We start from the raw sequence: 26552 nt of genomic DNA, 5'->3' as shown, positions 1-26552 counted from the left end.
TAGTATTCCATAGTGTAAATATACCACAATTTCTTTATCCATTCTTCAACTGAGGGACACTTAGGCTGTTTCCATGTTCTGCCTATTATGAATAAGACTGCTATGAACATGGTTGAGCATATGTCCTCATTGTGTGCTGGAGCACCTTCTGGGTATATTCCAAGGAGTGGAATAGCTGTGTCTTGAGGAAGCCCTATTTCTATTTTTCTGAGCTGGTGCCAGATAGATTTCCAAAGTGGTTGTACAAGTTTGCATTCCCACCAGCAATGAAGGAGTGTTCCTCTTTCTCCACATCTTCACCAGCATGTGGTGTCGCTTGAATTTTTGATCTTAGCCATTTTGATGGATGTAAGATGGAATCTCAGAGTTGTTTTGATTTGCATTTCTCTGATGACTAAAGACGTTGATCATTTCTTTAAGTGTTTCTGAGCCATTTGATATTCCTCTGTTGAGAATTCTCTGTTTAGTTCTGTGCCCCATTTCTCAATTGGGTTATTTGGTTTGGTGGTGTTTAATTTCTTGAGTTCTTTATATATTTTGGATATTAGACCTTTGTCAGATGTAGGGTGGTGAAGATCTTTTCCCAGTCTGTAGGCTGTTGCTTTGTTCTGTTGACAGTGTCTCCTGCCTTACAGAAGCTTCTCAGCCTCATGAGGTCCCATTTATTAATTGTTGACCTTAAGGCCTGGCCTGTTGGTGTTCTGTTCAGGAAGTTGTCTCCTGTGCCAATGTGTTCCAGGGTCTTCCCCACTTTTTCTTCTAACTGAGGGAGAATGGGAAAATAGAAGGATCCAGAGGGTTCTAGAAACCAATAAGAAGAACATTATGATGGGCAGATCTGGGCCCAGGGGTTTTACTCAAACTATGGCACCAACCAAGGACAATACAGGCAGTAAACTTCAAACCCCTACCCAGATCTAGCCAATGGACAGGACATTCTCCACAGTAGAGTGGAGAGTGGGGACTTTCACATGAACTCTGGTGCCCCATATTTGACCATGTCCCCTGGATAGGGAGGCCTGGTGGCACTCAGAGGAACGATAGCAGGCCACTGAGAAGAGACTTGATACCCTATGAGCATATACAGGGGGAGGAGGTCCCCCTCAGTCACAGTCATAGGGGAGGGGAATAGAGTGAAAGCAGGAGGGAGGAAGGAATGGGAGGATACAAGGGATGGGATAACAATTGAGATGTAATATGAATGAATTAATAAAAATAAAAAAACAAAATAATATAAAAGAAAGCCAGTATAGCTAAATAAACCTAAGCAAGGGTCTGGGTGAGAGAGGAATAAGACAGCCAGGCTTCATGGTGTGGGATAAGTCACTGGAGTGTTTTCAGAGAGCAAATGCTACCCACTGCAAGATTTATGCTGTTGTGTAAAGCCAGGTAGAGGGAGACAGCCAAAAAGTAAGGAATCTGGTTATGAGGTGACATCCTGGGATTCAGGGAGAGGAGCTGGTGAAGTGGTGGTTGTGAAGCCAGTGCCAGCTTGGCTAACACATGGGTTAAATGGGAAGGATGAATCAAGAACCAAGAAAGATTCCCAGAATGCTGCTGGCAAGTGGGACTGGGGTACTGCTTTCCACCCGGTAGAATTCACGGTTTCCCTAATCACAGTTCACAAAGATAGTTCTACGTGGAGTTTGTTTATTTTAATCACATGCTACATGTTTGATCCTGGTCATTGATTGCTATGTACTTTTTGTTTTCTCTTTTATTTCTATATGGACTTAATTCAACTGAAAACTCCTTAATGACAGAATGCAGTTCTTGCCTAGATTTCATTTGGAACTTAATCCTGACTCAGCTCGATGCTCCAGTGAACACTGTGGGTCAAATTTGACTCTGGCTTCCATATGAGAGAGGAATAAAACACCAACAACTAGCCTTCTAATTCCTATTTTCATATTCTACCATTTACAGTTTTATATCTTTGACTGATGCTTTGGACACTAATTCTTCCTTAATTTGAAAGAAAGCACTAAGGGTTTCTTGAGTCTGTGTAAGCCATTATGAATAATGCTCTTGATTCAGATTTGGTTACACAAACTAGAGCCTTGTAATATGTGTACTTTATTAACTTTAATATAAAGTCCAGAAAATATTTTAGCCTTTAACCATCACCCCCCAACAAAACTCTGACATCAACACCATAATAAAAGATACAAAGAAAATTAGCGGAAAATACAATTTTTTAAAAATGCTCCTAACTATCCAGGTTACACATCAGTTCCTACATTTTTCTACCTTTATTCAGCTATGTGTATATAAATTTATTATTTCTTACACACATTTTTGCCAATAGAAGAGGGAAAATCTTTTATCACAGTGACACCTGCTGGTCTTAGCGAATACCTTTCAGATGCTAAGTGGAGGACAGACATTCTTTGGTGTCAAAACTGCTTAGAGGCTGAGCATATTGTACACGCCCACAATTCCAGCATTTGGAGGGTGGAGGCAACAGATCAGACAGTCAAGGTCACCCTTAGCTATGTAGCAAGTTTGAGGCCAACTTGGGATACAGTAGACTTTGCCCAAAATAAAACCAAACATACAAAACAACACCAGTAGATATGCTAAGAAGAGTAGCAGCAGAGAATGACACGGCCACAAGGCCTCAACCCTACATAGAAAACTACAAGCAACTAAGGGATGTTGAGAGTAGGAGACATAGTCTTCTCCAGGGAAGAGCACACCAACTGGTTATCTAATACCAAGTGGTCAGCCTGAAAACATACATATAAGTAACATTATACAGGCTGAGCAAATTGTATTTATATATTTAGGAATACACACACACACACACACACACACACACCAAAAAAGCATCACAAATTTGAAAGAGAGTAAGAAGGGACACATGGGAGGAAGGAAAGAAAAGGGAGAACTTACGTAATTATAATCTCAAAAAATTTTTTAAAATTACTTAAAAATGAAAATCTTCTTAACAACATCTAAACATTGTTTTCTACTTCAATAATTTATTTGAGGGCTAGAGAGATGGCTCAGCTGTTAGGAGCACTGTCTGCTGCTCTTCCAGAGGTTCTGAGTTCAATTCCCAGAAACCAAATAATGGCTCAGAACTATCTATAATGAGATCTGGTGCTCTCTTTTGGCCTGCTGGCTCACATGCAGGCAGAATACTGTATAAATAATAATTTAAAAAATAGCTTATTTGACATACAGTAAATTTTTTAAAACTTTAATATTCCACAGACGATACCATGTAAATATCATGGAGGATTTCTAAATTTTACAAACAATGATCTCACTGTAACTACATAAACCATTTTCTTTAAAACTATACACCTCTAGGTTGGAGAGACATCTCAGTGGTTAAGAGCACTGGTTGCTCTTACAGAGGATGCAGGTTCAATTCCCAGTACCCATATGGCAGCTCACAGCTGTCTCTAACTCCTGGTGCAGAGGATCTGACACCCTCACACAGTCATACATGCAGGTAAAACATCAGCACACATACAAATAAAATAAATAAATAAACACGCACCTCCAAAAATGGTGCTTAGGCTATGATGACATCAAAATTTTAAAATATGAATTTTGTGAATTTTTTCAAATTCTCTACAAATTCTATGTTAGGGAAAAAATGAAATCTTACCATTTTTAGAATATTTTCTCTTAAGAACTTAATTGACATCCAGTTAGACTAGCACCATTTGTTGAAGATGCTATCTTTTTTTCACTGTACGGATTTGGCTTCTTTGTCAAAAATCAAGAATCCACAGGTGTATGTGTTTATATATGGGTCTTCAATTCAATTCCATGGTCAATCAGCCTATTTCTATGCCAGTACCATGCCGTTTTAATTACTGTTGCTCTATAGCACAGCTTTAGATCAGGGACGGAGATTCCTCCAGAAGATCTTTTATTGTACAGGACTGTTCTAGCTATTTTGGTTTAATCTTTTTCCATATGAAGTTGAGAATTGATATTTCAAGGTCTGCAAAGAATTGTGTGGGTATTTTGATAGGGATCACATTGAATCTGTAGATTGCTTTTGGTAAGAGGGCCATTTTTACTATGTTGATCCTCCTGATTCATGAGCATGGGAGATATTTCCATCTTCTACCTTCTTCAGTTTCTTTCTTCAGAGACTTGAATATTTTTCATACAAGTCTTTTACTTGCTTGGTTAGAGTTACACCAAGATACTTTGTTATTTGTGGCTATTGTGAAGGGTGTGCTTTCCCTAGTTTCTTTCTCAGCCCATCTGTCATTTGTATACAGGAGGGCTACTGACTTTTTTGAGTCAATTTTGTATGCGGTCACATTGCTGAAGGTGTTTTTCAGCTGTAGGAGCTCTCTGGTGGAATTCTGAGGGTCATTTATGTACACTATCATATCATCTGTGAATAGCGATCATTTTACTTCCTCCTTTCTGATGTGGATCCCCTCGATCTCCTTTTGTGGTCTTATTGCTCTAGCTGGAACTTCAAGTACTATACTGAAGAGATATGGAGAGAGTGGGCAGCCTTGTTTTGTCCCTGATTTTAGTGGAATTTCTTTGAGTTTCTCTCCATTTAATTTGATGTTGGCTATTGGCTTGCTGTTATAGCCGTTAGTATGTTCAAGTATGTGCTTTGTATCCCCTATAGCCCCAAGACTTTAAACATGAATGGGTGTTGGATTTTGTCAAATGCTTCTTTGGTATCTAAGGAGATGATAATATCATGTGGTTTCCTTCAGTTTGTTTATATGGTGGATTACATTGATGGACCTCCATATATTGAACCGTCCCTATAAGCAGGGGTCTAAGAAAGGGGAATCGGGGGATGGGAGGGAGGGTGTGAATGGAAGACACGAATGATGGGATAACAATTGGGATGTAAGTATGAATAAATTATAATAAAAAATGGGAAAAATAATTTAATGTCGGGAGCCGGGGATAGAGCTGGGGTAGAGGACTTGCTTAGTGTGCGTGAGGCCCTAGGTTAGATTTCCTAGCACCACAACAAAAGCAACCATGAAGTTAATGCTAGCAATGTGAGCAAATTCATTAAGTCAGACCCTTGTGTCAGCCATGAATTGGATCCACGTGGTGCAAGCTGAAGCTCAGTCTAGAAAGCCTCACACGCTGACTTCCTTTATAGTGAAATTTCAGTTCCACACAGTGCTGCCATGTGCTCTGGTGGTTGGTGAACAATCATACCTGATCTCTCTGAAGCTTTTTGTTAAATCTAAGAGAGGGTGGCAGCAAGGAGTGATGCAAAGCACACATCCTTGTTCTCTTCTGTTTAATCTTTATTTATTTACCTGGTGCATGTGTGTGGTTTGTACATGTTACAGAACACATGTGGAAGAGAAGACAATCTGTGAAAGTCGAGGTCTCTCCTTCCATCATGTGGTCCCAGGTACTTATCTTAGGTGGCCAGGCATGATGCCTAAAGTTTTCTCTGTGTAGCCTTAGCTGTCCTGGACTCACTTTGTAGATTGAACTCACAGTGATCTGCCTGCCTCTGCCTCCTTGAGTGCTGGGCCAAACTGTTTCTTAACCGAGGCTATACTCTTTGCCAGACACATTTTGATATTTGTATGAATGCTGTAGAATGACCAAACTTGGCTTACTAACATGTTCATTACTTAATATGACACCTTTAATATTGTAGAATGTTCTAGAAAAACAAAACTTCACACATATATTTCATGAAAGCTATATTATTATGAGGGAAAAATTTAGATCCACCGGTAAAAGAGATTTTTATGATATAACTTATATAATTTTTTAAACTTTAAATTTTATTTTTTTAAAAAGCATAAATAAATAGTCTACCTGACATGGTATTTGTTCTTCCACCAGAAGGAGGTAAGTTGTTTTTATTTAATGAAACAATTGAGTACTTTCTGGTTGTGAGGATGAAATGAGATGAAATTACATACAAGGCACTGGAAAGTTATTGAAGCTACTATACAAATCAATTACCGTATCCCTTACCATGAGTTGGTTTTGACTCTTTCATAGACTACCTGAACCTTGAGTTTCAGTGGGGACAGAACATTAGTATACAGTATACCTCCAGAGTCACTGCCCCATGACAGCAACGCAATTAAAGACCTACGCCTTTTCCTCCTGTGTATGGAATACAACAGCAAGCATCAGAATGTTGCTTTACTGTCATTAGAGCAGTCCCAGGGAGGCACTGTTCTTAGCACAAGCCCGAGAAACAGCAGCAGCAGCAAGTGATGCAAATTCCCCTCTCCCCTCCATGGCTAGACCTTGAGCTCTATGGAGTCAAGCATCTGTCAACATTCCCGAGACAACGCTTAAGTCTCTCTCAGATTTGCTTAGTTGTCAATGTTCTTGCCACAAGTAGAAGCACCAAGAGGCTCACTTGGGAGGAACTGTCGTGAGCAGGTTTGCCTGACTGTGTCTGTGCTGTTTTTCAGCATGGCCCTGATTATATGAGTGAAGAAATCAAGCAGGTCCTGTGGCTGCACTCCTCTCTGCCCCTGACTGCAGATATAATGTGGCTGGCTCAGAACGGTGGGCTGGAACCTGGAGTTGAGCTGAAGTAAACAGTTTCTCCCCTAAGTTGTTTTTTTACACGTGTCTCAGTACATCGACAGAACAAAGCTTACAAAGGATTAGGACAAATGGCTACAAAATACATATTAGCAATGACAGCAGCTATACCTGCAACTTGGAAGGTAAGGCAAACGGATCAGAAGCTTAAAGCCACCCTCAGTTACACTATGAGTTCCAGGCCAGCCTGGGCTACATGAGACCTTGGATCAAAACAAAAACCCCAAACCAAACCAACAACCAAACAGTTCATACATTCTGGATGAATGAATTAAAGCTTTAAGTATTTTTGTGGTGTACTTAGGTATAGACTTAACCCCCTTTGCCTCTGTGTCTATCAATGGTAGTAGCCTGGGGCATTTTTTCCAACCACAAGAAAGGGTTTAAAACATGTTTTTAAAAATCACATTATTTAGTGTGTGTGTGTGTGTGTGTGTGTGTGTGTGTGTGTGTGTGTGTGTGTGTGTGCAGGTCAGAGGATGACTTCAGGAGTTGGTTCTCCCTCTCTACCCTATGGTTCCTGGGGATTGAACTCAGGCCTTGGCGCCCTGCTGCTAAGCCATTTCACCAGCCCATTATGGAGACTTAGAATAAGACTATTGTACTCAGTTTGACTTCCATTAGCTTATGAATAGTTTAAAAAATACAGAAGAAATAGATACAATCAAATCTGTTCATGCACAAGAGGGAAAATAATAGAAAATATTTGGCACAAATATCAAAAGAAATGAACATATTCTTTTTGTAGGAAATTGTAGCAAAATTACCACATACTTCCTTAGCAGTTTCCATACATAGAGATCTCTCTGGCTATGGACTACCCACCAAAATGCTGCAAGGAATGACTTAAGCTGTATTCTTTATTCATAGCTGAGTTCATAGGAAATTAATGAAAACAACTGAAGCGGATTTGGGAGGCACCACAATCCTACAGGGTAACTTAGCTCTGGTATTGGAGCCACCTTAAAAGTGTCCCCATCCTTTCTGTCTAGAGGGGTCTGTGTTCCCAGCAGCCATGTCTACATGAGTGACAAGAATAAAAGGCAGGGACGGTGTCAGTCTACTCTGGTTGCCACAGGGTGGGTGGTTCAACTAAAGGAAAGCACTCTTCTAGCGGCAAGATCTAGCGGCAAGATGTCCAAGATGGAGTGGTTCAAACGCTGTGGTGGGGTTCCCCTTCCTGGCTATCAGATAGCCAGACTCTCTTCTTACAATACCCTCACGTGACCTTTCTCCCTGTGTTCACAGGGTTAGAAAAAAAAACCAAAAAAAAAAAAAAAAAAAAAAAAAAAACCCAAAAGCCAAGAACACTTGCTCTGGTGTCTCCTCCTCTTCTACAGACTTTAGTATTTTTCCTTTTCTTTCCTTTAGTTACAAAATGATCAAACCTTCATGCCAGGGCTGTGAACGGGCAGCAGGCTACAGTGGATATTGGAGCCTCAAGTCTCCCCTTCTTCTGTGCCTGGATCCTCAGGCATCAATCAATCAATCAGGCAATGAGAGGCATCAGATCTTGGTCCTCTGTAGGACAGGTGAGAACTTACAAGGGTGAGGAGTTAATGTCATTATGGACCCTCAAGGCTCTTCCCTGCACAATCAGGAAACCTCTGTTGGGACCTGCATGGCACAGCTACGGTGTGGGAGAAAAGTGACCATGTTTCTAGACTGTGAACCAATAAGAAGGGTGCCTTGAAAAAGAGGGGTCCTCAGATAATTAGGGCTGGGATATTGTGTTGACTCATTTTATGTCAGTTTGACACAGCTAATCATTTTGAAAAAGGGAACCTCAGTTGAGAAAATGCTCTGAAGGGATCACATCCAAAGACCTTCGAGGCCTATGTGATCTGGCTGGAATGCAGACAAACCCTTAGATCACACCTTTAATCCCAAACAGTGAAGGTAAGGTTAGCTTATAAAAGGAAGCAGCATGCCTGAAAGTGACATCTAATTGAGAGGCAGACAAAGTGATGAGCGGAGAAAGGTGTGACAGAATGAGTCAGAGATAGGATACACCCAAGTCTCAAAAGAACAGGACAGAAAGAGAGATGGCTTAAGAGCAACACAGGGAGAGAGGGGGAGAGTTTTTACCGAGAGTTGATTACTTGGGCAGTTTTACAGAGACAGGTTGCAGAGAGAACAAACTAGACACAGGAGAAGACAGAATGAGCCAGAGAACGAGGAGCCAGAAGATTAGAGCACACTGCCAGATTTAGTTTCAGCACAGGCAGAACAATTCAGTCAGAAGCTGAGAGAAGCCAAACTGAGTCAATCAACTTGGAGAGGAGTTTGGGCCAGAACAGCTGAGTTGAACCACCCAGTGAGAGTTTAGAAAGAGCTAGAACAGCTTGGGAACAGCTCTCATCTCATCCCCTCATCTGAGGAAATAAAAACAACACAAGGATCCAGCTCGCTGTGGGCAGTACCATCTCTGGGCAAGTGGTCCTGCATAGTGTAAGAAAGCAGGATGCATAAGTAGACAGCATCCTTCCATGGTCTCTCCATCGGCTCTTGCCTCCAGGTCCATGACCTATTTGACTTCCTGTTCCAATGTCCCTGGGTGATATAGTTTACAATAAACTCTTTCTTCCCCAAGTTGCCTTTGGTCAGTGTTTTATCACAGCAAGAGAAACTTAACTCAAACAGATATTCCTATAGCTAGGAAGCCCTGGAGAACTCCCAAGTTACTACAGTACTTGACTCTGGTAACTTCTGAGATTAAAGACACTCTGCTGTGGGTCCAGGAAATGTATGTGAGAGTATCCTGTCATGTGACAGACAGTCATGCAGGCCCAGGAACCAGGTGCGGGGGGGTGACTTGGTCCCTTATCCCCTGGGCCTGGCAAAGTTCTGAAGGCATTTGTAGCACATCATTCACTTGATAAGTACTGCCCTTGAGACGGTCCAATGATCAAAATAGGAGCATGTATCAGCAGTGGTACAGGTGACAGAGAGAGCAGCAAGACAAAAGCCTGAGCGGCAGGCTGAGGACGGCCATGTCCATGCTGAAGCAGACTGTCTAGAAGAGGCCAGTTACCTGGGTACTGATATACATGGGGATGATGCCCACAAGTTGCAGCAAGCTCCCCAGAAACACGCCCACGGTGATGACAGAGGCCTGCTGTGTTCAGAACACCCCCCCTCCCATATAGTCACACTGAGATTAGAGCTCCAGCTGCTGAGTTTCAGGGAGGACTCGAGTTTGTCCATAACAGGGACTGCGCTGGAGGACTGACATGACTAGGAACCCAAAAAAGTCTTCAGCAGGTGGCAGGAAAGCATCCACCTGTGTGCCCCTTCACTCCACATACAGATACAAAGGAGAATCCCAGGCCGTCTTGTCATCACAATACCTGGGTTTAGGACAGAGCTTCAAACCCCAGCACCGGATGAGAGTGGAAGACTGGCTGGAGAGGAAACTGACTTTGAAATGGTCCAGGGTTCGCAGTGTAATGAGGGAGAAATCGGTGGTGCTGGGAAAGTCTGACTGTCACCAAGGGGAAAGATCCTGAGAAGGACAAAGGTATGTTGATCACAGGGACAGCTGTCATTTCAGAAATAAGAAGGAATCAGGGAGGAAGAAAATACCCATCACCTTCCAACTGCCCCTGCCAGCTTTCCATGGAAATAAGCACAGGCTGTGGGTAAGGCTGAGCAAATAGTGCACAAAACTGCTCTGGGAGTCAAACAAGATGGAGCTAAAATTCTAGATTTGTAAGCTGACGGAGCAAATCAGACATTGTTCAAAAGCTTTTGGTTAGCAGGAGGAAGAACAGGAAATTTAAGTTTTGTCTACTAATTCATGTTAAATTTTCTAGTGAGCATGAAAGATAAAGATTGAGTATTCAACTTCAAAACTAGTACAAGAGAAGTACATGGAAAAACGGGACTGTGAAAAAGCAGGAGAGGGGGACAAAACACAAAATAAAATAACATAAGTCTGAGTTTGGTCCCCAGAACCCATACAGCAGAAAAGAGGACTGACTCCCACAAATTACCCTCTGATGTCCACATGTGTGGTGGTTTGTATCCCTGTAATAGCACGCTCTGGTGCTTTGTGTTAATTATTTTGCTCCCCGAGGTGTGCTTGCTGTCTCTTATGAGCAAACTATCACATACCCCAAACGTGGCTGTGTAACCTTGCCTCCAAAATTATCGCTGATTGGGCTAAGTAAAAGTCCTACACAGCCAGGCAGGGAGAAATGAGAGGCAGAACTAAGGTTCTTGGGCTTTGAGGACAGAAGGATCATGGGAAGGAGAGAGACAGGCAGAGGAGAGAGGAGGAGAGCCGCCACGGGCTAGGTGAAGAAGTACGTGGGTTGGGAGGAGCTCTTGAGAATGGCGTGGAGAGGAGCGCCCAGATGGAGAGCACGTGAGCGCACTTACGTGCTGGTGGGTGGGAAGGAGCCCAGATAGACATGAGCAAGGCAGCCGGCATGGGGTGTGGGGCTGGGTGGTAACGGGGTAGTGTAGGAGGTTAATATCTGCCCAGCCCCGGGGGAAATAAGGCTTATCTAAAATCTATCAGGTGTCTCTGTCTTTTATTGTTTGATAGTGGGTTAAATAAATCCACCATAATAATAATAGTTGTTTTTTTACTAATAAATACTACTAGATATTTTTATACTTACTACAACACCTCCCCTAATAAATCAATAAATGTCAAATAGTTTAAAATTACATAAATAGACCTCAATATACTAGTAGTTTTAAGAGGTATAAGTGGATTATACTTACTAGCTAAAAATAACTAGGAAAAAAAAAACCCAGTTTACTTTTTGAAACACATCTAGTTGGGGCTGAAAGAGACATGAAACAAAAATTAATAGTTTTAGGGATAAAATAGTAAAGCAAGTAGAAAAGGAAATTCTAAAACACCACAGAATACAAAAGATCATCCAGAAGAAAAAGAATCAGAAATCCTGCCCCAACAGACCCCAGCTGGAAGTGCCTGTTTTCCAATCACCATGATACAGGTATGAAAACTGACCATGTCTCCACTACAACACAAACCTTGATAAATCTGAACAATTCAATCTTCTATGTACTTATTCTCTGCTTAGACTTCAACTATAGGAGGGTTCAATAATAAAAACAAAATTTAAAATCCTTATTATGTTAGGAAAAGAAAACCTCACATGTCAAAGAGAAATCAATTAAAGCCAGAAAAATACACTCAAATCAACATTTTCTAATGGTTTAAAATTATGTCGTTTGATCATTATACTCTTGTGAGCCACACATAACCCACAGTGTCTGCTGAACACAGCACAAATGTGACGTATGCAACTGAAATTTTTATATAAAATATGTAGCAACAACATGATTAGAGAGGAGGGAAACAAGAGGAGGGGGTCACCACTGAACTCAACAGGAAGGCAAACCGACTGTCTCTTGTAGAAATTAACCGTGCCACACAAAGCTTTGTGAGCCAGCATGTAAAGCTTAGAAACTGCATGGTCTACACTCCTTAGAAAGGTATAGGTTATATACAAATTTAAGAGGTAAAGTATCTATTATCGGTGTGTGATGCGCGCACACACACACACACACACACACACACACACACACACACACACACATACAAGTGTTTGCTGTGTTGTGTGTGCAGTGACCACAGCACACGCCCACTGCCACACAGAGTTCTGACTTGGTGACAGCAGCTATTAATGGTGTGCTGGTCACTAACAACATTCCAAAAAGTGCCTGTGATACAAAGGGGGTTTTTACTTGCAGCCCCTCCCTTCCCCTTTCACGTGTGGGATATTTTTGGAAGTGTGCTTTTCCATCTACCAAAAGAGAATTGAGAAAATTCCTGCATGCTCCTGTGTCAGCAAGAGCTCTTTCAGTCCAGGACCACAGGATGATTGATGACCCTGTCAGGCCTACGGTAGCAGACAGAGAACGTTGGCAGAAGTTCAGTGTAACTGAAAGAAATCTCAAATACTTATTTCATCTCTTCTATTAGCTTTAATCACATTTCAGCACGAGCCAAGAATGAAGCTTTCACAGTCAGCCATACATTTACACAGGCAAGCATTGTCAGTTTTCTGCCGTGAGAAAGAACACTGAGATAACACGAGAGTTAGGTATTTTCTTTTTTGCCTTTCTTTACTGAAGAGCAACAGAAAATACTAGAAAGATTCATCTGTGCCTCAAATCCACTGGCTATGCATCTCCTCAAATGAGTGCATGAGCTTCTGTTTAATTTACAGCAAATGCAATTCCATGTGGTTCTTCCTGCGATTAAGAGCGGGTGCGTAGAGTTCACAGTGGTGATGGCCGGCGTGTTCCATCTGAACACACCTGCTGGAGAACAGATGTTAATACGAAGGGGATTTGCCTCTACCAAAGGCCATCTGCTGTGTGAGTGAACAGCTCTGGCCTGCCCAGAGCCGGTCTTACCTGGCCTGGGGGGACTTCCTGGCAGATTCTGCTGACTGCTTGCTGAGCAGCTGAAGCACGAGCAGCTGTTATTCCTTGCAGGCTTTCCCAAAGCAAAATCACACAAGCCAAGGCAAGTACTATGTGTAAGATAACAGTTCTTGGAGAGGCAAAAAGTCAAAATGCATTTTGGAGAGACTTTTCTCCTAAGTAGAGCTTAAAAGATGAAAATATTAAGTGCTCCAAGGCCACCAATCATGTATGTGTTGTCAGCCAGTGAAACACATGGCACTGTGTGGCACCGCAAGATCTTGTGTCTCTAGTCATGTTGTTCAAAGCGCACTGTCCTGACCCTTCCCCGGGGTGCTGTGACCCTTTCCCAGAGCAGCTGTCACACTGCTGTTCCATCCACAATGACAAACCATTTACCCTTGGTGAAAATGAAGTGGACTCTTAACACACAGTTCTCTAGGCTAATCACTGAAAAGACCTAATGTGATTAGTGATAAAGTTGTCCTATTTTCCCTCCTCTTCTCCCAATGATCACATTTAGGCACAGAAGCACTCTTCTTCCACTGGACATTTATCTGGCTCCAGCAGTTTCTCTCTTCAGACCTAAGAGTGCCACTGAGTGTATTGCTGAACTTGAAGAAGAGGCTGCGTGGTTGTGGGAGGATTTGGGGGAAAGGCAGTGCTTTCTTTTGTCTCTCTGTAGATCAAATTCTTAAAAGGTAGAAAACTTTGCTAGCTCTTTCTCCATCGCGACATATTGCTCTTTGAGCCTCTCCATGGCTCTTCTGTGCTCATCATCCACGTCAGCTCGCCGCTGTGGCTGTCCGTTCATGAATTCCTCCCACTGGAGCAGGCGCTGCGCCTCACTGGCTGCCAAGTGCTCATTAATCACCTGTGAAAAGAAAACATGAAAGCCGCATGGCATCTTCCAGACATATGCACAATGACACAACAGAACCTTATCAACAGTTACTGGAACAATCACCAGATAGTCACAGCGCTAAAAGTGCATGGCCGTTTCAATATCCATTAGAACTTGATGCGTGAGGCCTGTAACCTCATCCTTGGGAAGCTAAGGCTGGAGGAGGATCACAGTGAGTTTAAGGCCAGCCTGGACTACAGAGTGATCTTGCCTCATAAACAAACCAACAAACAAATGTATGATATTAGAAGCATTTACAACTTTTCTTACTATAAATGAACATGGACACTCACATTTCTACACTTTGCAAAATGCTCCATGTCTTACAGTGTTAGTGATATGAACTGGCTCTAGGGACTGAACCCAAAGCCCAGAGCTCTCCCCCCAGCTGTCTCTAGGGCATCCAGTATCACTAAGTGACAAAAATTCAAGTCATTTTCACACTTTTATTTCTCTCAAAGTTCTGATTAATTACATATAGCTTTAATCAAGTCTAAAAATCTATGCTGAAAAGTCACTGTAAGAAGTTAAAACAACTGTCTTACATTTTCTGAAGCTTTACACACACACACACACAGACACACACACACACACAGACACACACACACACACAGACACACACACACACGGAAGAATCACAGGTTAGCAGTTGCTAGAGAACTCAAGGCATCTCCTGGTTCCGTCTAGTTTTTAAAGTGATATCACCATCTTATGTCAAATAGCTAGGTTATTTTCAAGATGGCTTTTTAACATTTCTACACAAATAAAGGTTTTCTTTCTGTTGAGTAAAAAAAAAAACAGATAAAATATTGTAGAAAAGGATTGGATTCAGACTAAGTTCTATGAAACAAGCTGCAGAACCTATGGCAAATGGACAGAACATGTGAAGTCCTTCTAAATTCCTGTACACCAACTCCAGAGAGCCCAAGCGCCTCCCAAACTAATACAGGCTATTGTTGTTGCCTGTAGTTGCTTCCCAGAGGATAAAGGTAAATCTGAATTGCTGAAGACACCACATACATCAGATACAGACTTTGGAGATTTGAGCTGTATCTGACCTGAAAGCCTCCTTCCTGGGGTCTACTAGACGTCCTATGCAAACTGTCCAACAAGGAAAGCATTTGATGACTATGAACCACAGCGATGACCAGCAGGGCAAGGCAGCCTGAAGGTGCAGGAGTGGCTCTCCTATCCTGGCAGTGGCCAACAGCTGTCTACCTTATCCTTATCACCACAGAGAAGTGTGGCTCTCACTGTTGATCTAAGAAGCTGTCTTTGCAGCAAAACCCACAACTGGTCAAAATGAAGAGAACAATTGATCATGGGGTGCCCAACTCCAATTAATCTGTTTACAGCACAACCTCTACACCTAAGCCTCAGAGAACATCTCAGAAGAGGAAGTGGAAAGACTGTAAGAGCCACAGGACCTGAATGTCTGCTGAGAGACTGTGCCTCCTAGAAACGACAAGAAAGCTAAGCCCATGAAACTCAACAATATGGCTACCTGAAAGAGACCTGAACAGGATAATACCAGTTAACATGCTAACATGGAAGGGAAAAATCTCATTGGGCCCTACTCCAGGGCCCTAGACAAAGAACTCCAGGCAACTAATGACACCTGAGAGTAGGAGAATTAGTCTTTGCCAGGGATGAGCCTCCTAATTGCTGTTCAATACGAAGCAGTCAGCCCTGAAATCAGCAGTAAATAGATAGCAAATTGTATTTATTTATTTACACAGACACACAGAGGAGGCGGGAGAGAAACCATGAATTTGAGAGGGACTGAGGGGGTTGGAGGGAGGAAAAAGAAAGGAGGAAATAGTATAATTATATTTTAACTTAAAAAACAATTAAGCCAGGTGTGGTGGCGCACACCTTTAATCCCAGCAGTTGGGAGGCAGAGGCAGGCAGATCTTTGTGAGTTTGATGCCAGCCTGGTCTACAAAACAAATTCCAGAATAGCCAGGGTTACACACAGAGAAACCTGTCTTGAAACCCCACTCCCAAAAATAAAATAGTAAAAGTAAAAAAATTTAAAAATTAAAAAGGAGGCCAGAGAATAGACTGTGAACTTTTTGTTTTTTGAATACTAGATCTTAGTATAGATGGTTATGAGCCACCATATGGTTGCTGGGAACTGAACTCAGGACCTTCGGAAGAACCTTTGAGCCATCTCTCCTAGACTGTGAACTTGAATACCAACTCCAAAACTAGGGAAAAGTGAAACTGTTTCTGGCAGTCAATATGATCTGGGGGGTCAATATGCTCTCAGTGCCCATGAAATGCACCCCAAAAGTAGTTGCTTAGTATAGCTTCCCAATTCTTAAAGTCCCTCTCATAAGATCATACTACCTGGTTTTGAAGACGAATAAATGAAGGCTGAAGCCCACGCCATTGCCTCTCACTGTCTCTCAGCTAGGAGCTGGGCTGCTGGCTCAGACTCAGGGCTGTTTAGCATGGAGACCCAGGTCTTTCCTACCAAGGTCTTTGGAAAGGCAGTTTTACACAGGCTGCTAAACATTTCTTTTACAAGGGGGGAAAAGCCCTAGCTATAAGTTTTCTGCCAAGTTTTTCAACATTTTCAAGAACCAAGAGTTTTCAAATGAGGATTAAAAGGAGTGGTTTTAGTTAAATGTTCCCCTAAAATATGCTGCACAGAGCACTGGGGTGTGAGCAGGGGAAGGGAGGTAGGAAGGGGCTACACAAGGGCTGCAGCAGCCAGTGCATTTGAGAAACAATTTAAACACCCATTTTAACAACACATTACTGTTTTAAGTTGTTAGTCTTACAGGTTAGAATTCTCCAGAAATTGAACAAAACATGAAGTTTTTTAAATTATTTAAAGATAGTTTTGAAAACAAAACCAAACCACAAAACCTCTGAGAGTCGACACACTTCACAAAAATGGCATCTTGTTCTACTTGATTTATTTGCTTATTGTGACCTTGCCCACCCTAATCTTTGTTTTTAATAAATCCAGGGAGTATTAACTGGGCTAAACATGCCCAGACATCAGTTTTCTCCGTTCTTTGTACCTGAAAAGCCGTAACTGGCTTAGCTGGCCTTCTGATTTGTTCCATAAGGCAGCTGCCCAGGCTGCCCTCCCTACCAGGTAGTGCAGCTCAATGGAGAGCAATACAGACTGGGAGGAGGTCCAGGAGCCTCAGTTCAAATTTAGGCTCACCCATCATGCTGACACCGAGCAAGTTAAAAGTTCCTTCAGCGTAAAGAAGTGAAGAAAACCATCCCCATAAACGAAGCTTATGAAGACTGCAGGTAATGCCTGTCAAGCTCCCAGCTCAGAGCCTGACGTACTTAACAAACGGTAATATTACCATACAAGTCACAAAAGCCTCTAAAAAGCACCCCACCCCACTGTCTAGCCCTACCAGGTAGATGTTTATTCTTCATTTTAATATCACAGTTTTTAGCAATAGGGTTTTGTAATAATTCAACAACACAGGTATTTCAGGTGAAGTCACAGCCCTCCCACCTGTGTTCAGTTCATTCCACCTGACATAGCCACTGTCAGCCACAGGACCCTTAGAAAAGATTCTTAGTAAAGCCAGCGTCAAAGACCAGCATTTCTATTCTTTAAAAAAACAAAAACAAAAACAGGGCTGGAGAAATGGCTCAGAGGTTAAGGGTGCCACCTGCTCTTCCCGAGGTCCTGAGTTCAATTCCCAGCAACCACATGGTGGCTCACAACCATCTATAATGAGATCTGGTGCCCTCTTCTGGCATGCAGGGGTACATGCATGCAAAACAATGTATACATAATAAATAAATTAAAACAAAAAAAAAACCAAAAAAACTCTGTGTGCATGTGTGCATGTGTATGAAGTCAGTTCCCATGGAGGCCAAAGGCATCAGATCTCTGGAATTGGATTTATAAGAGCTTGTGAGCAGCACTATGTCAGAGATAGGAATTGAACACTGTTCTTCCACAAGCATGGTATATGTTCTCTCTTTTCAAATTTATTTATTCTTATTTATATGTATGTGTGTATCTGTATTAGTGTATGCCATGTGTATGGGGGTTCCCATGGAGACAGAAAGGGGCATTAGATCCCCTGGAGCTGTAGTTACAAGCAGGTGACCATTAAGTTAGAGCTGACAACTCCCAACGCAAATGAAGATCTGTGACTTTCCTACCAAGGCCCTGAAGTCCCTCTACTTACCCTTGCTTACTCTCCTGCTTCTGGTACATTAGTTACATGCTCATGTACTGTCAATACTCTCAGTGCACACATGTAAATGAAACTGAGCTAACTGGGAAGGTCATCACTGAAGCTTAGCTGAGGTTATGACTTGTAAACTAGAAGGAAAAAAAAAGAAGCTACGCAGTCTATCTACACATACTGCCATTTTCAGAAGATCCTGGGCAAAAGTGTCCAACATCACACATGTTCTAGCTGCTAAACAGAAGGAGAAAGGAATCATCAATGAGATGGGAAGAAACGTCATGAGCAGGAGAAGAGAGGAGCAAACACCCCAACATGGGACCCCCATAGATTCTGGCATGGAACACTTCACAAAATTTGCCTCTCTGTCTTCTGCTAAGGTAAATATTATACTCATTATAATATAAACTTTAATATTTTAATAATATTCAATTCTACAGGAAATCAATCTGAAATATGTAATATTTCAAAACAGACAAGGGCATATAATATTTTTTAAAGACTACCACCAAAGATAATTAAATCTATAAAGTACTATGCTTAAAGATAAAAACATAAGGTTTATGTTATTATACACACATATATACACATATGTACACATACATATATATATACATATACACACACATATATAAAATGGCTGCATCTCAAAAGAATAGATATAGAATAACCATATAATTCAGTCATTCTACTTTGGGATATTTGCCCAAAAGAGTTAAAAGAAAGGGCATGAACAAATATTTGTAAGCCATGTCAATAGCAGTATTTTGGGGATAGTCATGGGTGAAGTGAGCCAGGTGTCCACAGACAGCTATACAGATTCATAAAGTATAGAATATGTGAGTGTGTACATATACACACAAATGTAGTGGATGAATATATATGTATGTTAGACCTACATGGCTGTGTACTAGTCAGCTTTTAAAATGGCAAAAATTCTGCAGCATACTACCAGATGAACAAGCCCTGAAAACCGAATTCTGAAGAAAGAAGCCATCTCAGGCTAGAGAAACAGCTCAGTTGGTAGAGTGCTTGCCTGGCTCCACCACCGCAAACCAAACCAGTAAGAACCAAACAAAAAAGTCGACTGAAGGCAGAGACCTGCAATTCTACCACTCTTGATCCTTGGCAGAAGGATCAAGAGGTTCAAGGTCATCCTCTGTCACACATCAAATGTAAGGTCACACCCAACTGTATAGTGAGTTCAAGGTCCATCCGAGTACACTTACATGACATATCTGGAGGAGTATGACTCCTACAGACAGGAAGTAGAATGCTCGACACCAGGCACAGGGTAGAGGAGTGTTAACAAGTACTGAGTTTCATGACTTTGGAAATTAGTCAATGGGTGACAATTGTGCAGCCAAAGGCAACAGCTATAATGATAACATTTCTAGCTGCTTGGCTAAATGAGCAAATTAAGCAGGGAAGGTAAGAATAATAATAAATTGGCTTTCACTAGTACCACAATAGAGACATTTAAGTAGAAAATGATCCTGAAACTAAACTACATCTAGAACCAAGTCTGTGAATGAAGCCTGGACACACAGGAGAAACATTTTTGCCTGTATCAGTCTAAGCCATTAGTTTTCTTCACATTGAAGAGATGTTTGGCATGGGAACACATGATGGGAGAGCTGTTACTAGTATCTAGCAGACAGAAGCCAATGCCAAGGACAGCCCCATGGAGACACTACTGCACATCCATCTACAGCAGCACCACGGCTGGGGAACTCTACTAAGGGAAAATTCTGAACAGGCCAACTGAAGTTGGGTAGGTCTTTGTGAAGTCAACATGATGGGTAATGTCTGTAATGCTAGCATCTGGAGGCTAAGGCAAGCCTGAAGGGTGCTGGTGAGATCCTGCATCAGAAAGATTCACAACATGTGTTAGTAATACACATCATGTTAACTTCACATGAGCTTTACACAGGCATAAGGAAATGGCTTGGGTAAGAACTATGCGCATTAAAACTATCTTCATTATTTTACACAGAGCCATATGGACTCATGTTATTTTGCACTTTCTAGTTCTATCAAGAACAATGGTTGTATTCAAACTCTATCAATACGGCCTCGTGTGATGTCACTGGTCTCAGGACAACATCATAAAGGAAGCTATCTAAAGTTAGTGACTATGGCCAAGATGACACAGAAGCTCTCACAGTTGATTTCTTGTCACTGGGGTGGCTGGAGAGGGCTGCCAAAGGAGATGTGTGTACATGGGGCCAAGTTTACACTCTGACCACTGTCCCTGGCCACCTCATCTCTCCATGGCCTGTTTTTAAGAGCAAGTGGCTCTCTATGGCCTGTTTTGAAGAGCAAGTGGACCTCACAAGCCAATTGTATTTTCAGTTCACTATTCTGTTACTGGCCAGAACACAGCTCTGGATTTGGGTAGTTCTTAAGAGCTGCTAACAACGGCAGAGTGGGCATATATTGTTCTTTTGAATGTGCTTTTAGATATCAATTGTGGGAAATGTGATTTGGACAAATGACGCTTATCAATTTACTTCCCACAGAATTCCACAAATTGTCTTAACATAAAAGAATTAGTGATTAATGGTAACAGTCTATTTTATTCCATTACTACTCCCATCTTTCTTTGTTCAGAGAGCCTTTCAAAGTGTAGCCAATTGGACAACCCAAGGCAACAACTAATACTAGGCAGTGAAGTGCAAATTGGGGTTGGTTTACATCTGCACATACTTGTTGTACAAGGAGCTAAGCTTTGCCTTTGTGACCTGTGTGTGTGTGTATGTGTGCTGTGTGTATATATGTGTGTGGTATGTGTGTGTATGTGTGTATGTGTGTGGTGTGTGTATGTATATGTATGTGTGTGCTTGTGTGTACATATTATATGGTGTGTGTCTGTGTTTGTGTGTGTCTATGTCTGTGTGACTGTGTCCGCATCTACTAAAACCTCAGCCAAGTCAAACTTTTGGAAGGAGGCAGGGTGGCAGTAAAATCAAACGCACAACTTTAAGGACCTGTAGCCACACACTTCCAATCCTCTGATAATTAAGTAAGTATAAAACTGAAAAAATTAGGACTTAGACTAAAGGTTTATCCCAATAAGAATGTAAGGAATTTTCATTTCTTTCATAGCTTCAAGATTATTAATTTATTACACTACCTGGAAAAGAAAACTTCAGAGTAGTTCCTTATAAAAGAAAGCCCCCCCCCCCCCAAAAAAGAAAGGCCCAGTGACTCTACACTAATTCTTGGTGAAACGGCATTTCAGCATATTCAAAACCACTAATTTTTAAAGTCAGGCATGGTGCATAGCTGTAAATCACAGAACCTGGGAACTAGAAGCAGGAAGACCAGGAGTTCAAGGCTACAGAGCAAGTACAAGGCCAGCTCGAGCTGTTTCAGACTGTGTCTCAAAAACAAACAACATGTGCAGCCGGCATTCTACCCGATATTGTTTCTCACAAACAGAAATGTTCTTGTGCCCAGGGAAAAAGTGTGCCACAGAGGCTTCAGGGTCTTCCACACTCACCCCAGAGTTGTCTTTGGATGTTCTAACAAGCTGCTCACTGGCTGTTACCTTTTGTTTTTGCTTATGTCATTCTCCTCACTCTCCCACAGCCAACTTCTACGCCCCAGCAACTGAACTCTTCCTTTCCAACTGGAGTCAGGCATGGACAGCCATGCCTTCTTCCTAATCATTCCTTTTGCTAAGATCACACGAGACTCCTGAACTTGACCACAGTGTACACTTTGGCCTCTTTTCTACTAGGATTCATGGTTTAAGACACCAGGAGTTTAGTACCCTGGGTCTAGAAACTGCCTTAACCTCAACAAACAAGCAAGTTTTTACCCCTGGTGGCAGAGTTGGTACGACACAAGATTAAAATGTACCTGCTGTGCATGCTGGCATGTCCACTCAGGTCCCTGCCTTCAGTTCACTCAGCAGCGTGCTGGCGTCCCGCCCGACACAGGTCTCCGACCACAACACTGCCTTGTTATTTTCTCTGTGCTCAAGGAAGCTCTGCTTCCGGAGCAGGGCCCTGGGACCGAGGTAGCCCACCCATCTGGCTTGAACGCCAGGTCCTTTCAGTAAGGTTTACATCATCGAATTGTTGAGCCTCAAAACTCTCTACTAAGACCCAGAATAGACAAAGGGCATAAAATCACAACTCTGGAAAGGCTCATTCTATTATCTATGTATGCCGTGGCCGACCTCAATTAATTAGAGAATACACATGCAAAAAGGCATCGCTTTCAGAGTGACCAGCAGTTTCAACATCTGTACTAGTAAATGTGAGGTGCATTTTTATTAATTTAGAGCAATGAATAAATTAAAGGAACACTAAGACATTTCCAGGTGAAAACTCCAAGTTATCTCATAAACTCGCATTTCTACCCTGCTTTTCCACAGGAGCTGTGATGCAGTTAAGCAGAGCACTGCCTAGCTAAGGCCTTACACCCTCCTGGGACTGTCCCCTGAGCACCTGCCACCTTTTCTAAAGGGATGTACACAATGCCACACTGAATATGCTTCAGGCTCACAGGCAAGGTTATTTTTCTTCTTTCGCTTTGCTTTGTGAGACCAACAACGCTTTTGGAGAGACTATGGAAGTGCTGAAAATAAAAGTCTATATTTGAATTATTAAAATCAGCTGGTAAAGCACTTACACATAGAACCTCAGAGTCCAGGTAAAAGCTGTGAGTGGAAGCAGGAAGCGGTTACTATGGGTTGAGGGCGGGGGCAGAGGGGGGCAGCTGGGGGTGGGGGCTGGGGGCAGTCAGAGACAGGAGGATCCCTGTAGCTCACTGTCCAGCAATATACCCAAATCAATGAGCCTAAGGTCTCCAAAAGTGAGGCAGAGGGGACTGAGGAAGATACCAGATGTCCACCTCTGGCCTCCAGAAGCATACATATCCACAAGCACACTTGCACACCTCACTACACAAGCATTTAAAAAAAGATGATAGCACCACTATGTTTTCAACATGTCTTAATGTATTAGCCATTTTTAAATCTTTTTTGTTTCATCTCTGTATACGTTATGTGTATGAGTGTTTTGCCTGCATATGTTTATGCATCATATGCATGCAGTGCCTGAGGAGGCCAGAAGAGGGCACAGGATCCCTTGGGGCTGGAGTAACTGACAGCTGGAGCCACCATGTGGGTGGTGGGAACTGAACCCGAGTCTGCTGGAAGAGCAGCCAGTGCTCTTAACTGCTCAGTCATCTCTCTAGGTCCATCTTTCAGTTTTTTAGTCAGTGTATCATAGAAAATGAATTCAAAGGCTTTTGGAATAAAAGTAACTGCTAACAGTATAATAACAGATGCCAAGAATTAAATGCCCCTTTGCTCAAGTTACCCATTTTTACCTTTTTCCGTTCCTGCTGTCTCTGTTGGAGTCTGCAGATGGAGTCGTTAGCTGCTTGCACTGAAATAAAACAGACAGTAGGATGTCAATAGCACCTTCTGACCAGGAACATACCTATTAGGATTCTTTAGATTTCAACAGAGTATATTCAGAATAGATATTAGTTGCAAGCTGGAGGGGTGGCTAGGAGGAAAAGTCTATTTTGTCAACACATTCAGGATGTAGAGCTGGAAAAGACACCACTTTTCAGCTCTGAGCTGTAATCCAAAGAGGACAGAATTACAAACCCACTGACAGTTGGCAACAACCACCTCAATCACACTCTCTAAGAAGGGGAAATGCCAGATGAACTTACAGTCACATTTAGATCACTAAGCCCATGGTCTGAGCCCTCAGCCCCTGCCTTTTTCTCACTCATGCTGCTGTTCTCGTAGGCCAGGCTTGACATCTAGATGGCCTCTGCAGCTTCCCATCACTCATCCTGCCTCTGCTCCTGTCTTCTAACTCATCTGGGATGCTGCTACATTTACCTCTGCCCAGCCTGAAAATTCACTACATCGTTTCCATTTCTTAAGAAACAAATCTTAATATAAGGTGAGCATCTCCAAATTCAAGTGCTCTAACCTAAAACATTCAGAGTGCTGGCATGATGGTACAAACAGAAACATCCACACCAGATCTCATGTGATGGGTCTCAGGAAAGACTCAGGTCATAAAATATTGCACAAAGCCACGCCCCGGGCTGATGTGAATCCTCAGTTCCCATTAAAGCTGGACTTTCCTTCTGCTCTACCAGGTGATGAGTCTGCAGGCTCACAGCCAGCCTTGGCCATCTGTGGCTGCTCTGCTGCCTTCTTGATGGCCCAATGGTTCCTGACGTGCTTGAGGAGCCCTGCCACATGCCAGGCTCTGCTCTTGCTGTGCCCCTCCCCCCTCAGATCCTCATCTTGTAAGTGCTACCTTTCCATCTTAACATTCGTTCTGGCCACAGGGACCTTGCTTTTTCCACCGTGCCAAGCACACTCCCACCGCAGGGTTTTTGTACTTTCTGCTCCTCTGAAACATTTTTCTCTCAACTTTCCTGCAAGTGTCTGCCCAGGTGTCTCACTCATTTTACAAATGAGGAACTGCCAACAGGACCTTAGATATGACCATGAGAAAGCATAATAAACATGCCTCATAAGAGATTAAATATTAATTAGAATCGTGTAACAAGCTCGAGAGATGGCTAGTGTTAAGGACCTAACTTGGATTTCCAACTACTGTGTCTCCAAGTCCAGTACTGAAGGCAGAGACAGTCTAGCCAAAATGCTAAGACCCAGGTTCAATGAGAGACCCATAGGACTGCTTGGTCTACAGAGTTCCAGATGAGCCTTAGCCACCAGAAAGACAAAACAAGACAGTAGCTCTTCACACACAAGCAGCACCAAGTAATGGTGTGTGGAGTATCCTGTTCCCGCCCTTGGCCTCACACAAAGTGCCCTCTCCTCCTGCCCTCTCCTCAGTGGTGTGACTGTGGAACTCCTTCAGCAGAGGCATTCCCCTACAGGATTATATCTCTTAGAGGCGCTGAAGTGGGACGTCATCTAATTGTCTGTCTTCCTTCCCCTAGCCAGGGCTGACCCAACCAGGTCTACTCCGGGGCAGGGCAGTGATTTCTCTTTCAGAGACCTGTGAAGCCTCCCCCTCCCGGATACAGCCAGCCCTGCGTCTCATTTTCAAAAGCTGAGTCTTCAGCGACTGTTACCAAACTTTCCTAGATCACAGATGACATCTAAGAACTGAGGATTAGCACCTCAATCAATTTTCTTTTTCTTAACAAAAGTACGAAAACAAAACAGGAGTGGATTAGATCCGCCTTCTTCTTGTGGCCGTAAGTATGAGATCATTGTTCCTAAGTGTGGTGCTATCATTTCCTGTTTTTCTTTTTTCCTTCCTGGCTCTGAACAGATCTTAAAAATCTGCTTTTCTGTCCTCAGGTCTTTTGCATTTTTGGGTTATCCTGAGTACAATTAGAAGAAAAGTTGAAGGACCATGTCACTTTTACGGCCACCTGTCACAGCACCCCACCCAGGATTATGTCATTCCCCATCCCCATTTCCCCTCCCAAACCTCCCAAACACCCTCCTTGCTCTCTTTCAAATCCACAGCCTCTTGCTCATTGTTATTAAAAGCATATATGGATAGACATATATATTCCTAAATATGGCCTGTGCAGTCTGTATAATGTTACTTACACGTATGTTTTCAGGGCTGGTCATTTGGTGTTGAATAACCAACTGCTGTGCTCTTCTGTGGGAAGACTGTTTCTCCCACTCACTCTCAGCGCTCCTTAGCTGCCTGTAATTCAGTGTGCACGGTTGAGGCCTTGGGGGCTTTCCCCTATCCACCTGTGCATGTGTGCTGGTACTGCCCACGCTCAGCTCATGTTTGGGAAGTCATGTTGATGAGACTTTATGCGTGTAGCTTCTGACGTTACTAGGAGACACAGTCTCACCGCAAACTCCATGAGCCTCTGGCTCATTTCAGGAGCGTTATGGAGATGTATCCATTGGGACTGGACTCTACAACTGTGCATTTGGTTGGTTATGGCTTTCTGTGGTGGTCTCTGTCTATTGTAAAAAGAAGTTTCTTTGATGAGGCGTGAAGAACACACTTAGCTGTGGGCTGTTACAGCCTTTAAAAACTTCCTGGGACCAGGTGTGGTGGTACATGCCTTTAATCACAGCACTTGAGTGGCAGAGACAGGCAGATCTTATCCCTTTTGAGTTCAAGGCCAGCCTAGTCTACAGAGTGAGTTTCAAGACAGCCAAAGCTACACAGAGAAGCCCTGTCTCGAAAAACAAGAAACAAACAACAACAACAACAACAAAACAGCTTCCTGGGCTGCACATGACTAGCCTCCACTTCTGTCCCTCTACAGAGCTGTACTGACGTTAGAAAGAGCATCTATCCCTCTTCAGAGCTTGACTCCCTGGGAAGTTACCCACATTCCTGTCATGAAGCCACAGGACAGAAAGGACTCTTCTTTGTAAATTTTATTTTGTATTTACATATGCTCCAGCAGGTCAAGGGACAACTTTGGATTTAGTTCTCTCATTCCACTATGTGGGATTCAGGACTGTCAGGCTTAGCAGCAAGCACCTTTCCCCACTGAGCCATCTC

General features: G+C 42.6%; 1 protein-coding gene across 3 annotated transcripts in view; it reads right to left on the bottom strand.

Moving 5' to 3' along the window:
- Window positions 1–660: 660 nt before the first annotated feature.
- The window catches only part of BLOC1S5 (biogenesis of lysosomal organelles complex 1 subunit 5), a 51490-nt gene continuing 25598 nt past the window's right edge, over window positions 661–26552 (bottom strand). Inside the window, exons 4-6 of one of the 3 annotated variants that reach the window (XR_014781722.1) lie at window positions 23389–23447; window positions 12946–13828; window positions 661–801 (exon numbers count right to left, since the gene is read on the bottom strand). Coding sequence is in view for 1 of the 3 variants with exons in the window: in XM_084795098.1 (XP_084651224.1) it covers window positions 13649–13828; window positions 23389–23447 (239 nt within the window). In the remaining 2 variants the exon portion in view is untranslated. Of the gene's footprint in view, window positions 802–11872; window positions 13829–23388; window positions 23448–26552 lie in introns of those variants that run through there. The other 2 variants (XR_014781723.1, XM_084795098.1) reach the window with 2 other exon arrangements.

This window comes from Acomys minous (genome assembly GCF_964271855.1).
Source record: "Acomys minous genome assembly, chromosome: 9".
Classification (NCBI taxonomy): Eukaryota; Metazoa; Chordata; class Mammalia; order Rodentia; family Muridae; genus Acomys; species Acomys minous.
Note: the sequence above shows the minus strand (reverse complement) of the source record. Positions and strands in the feature narration are given on the sequence as shown.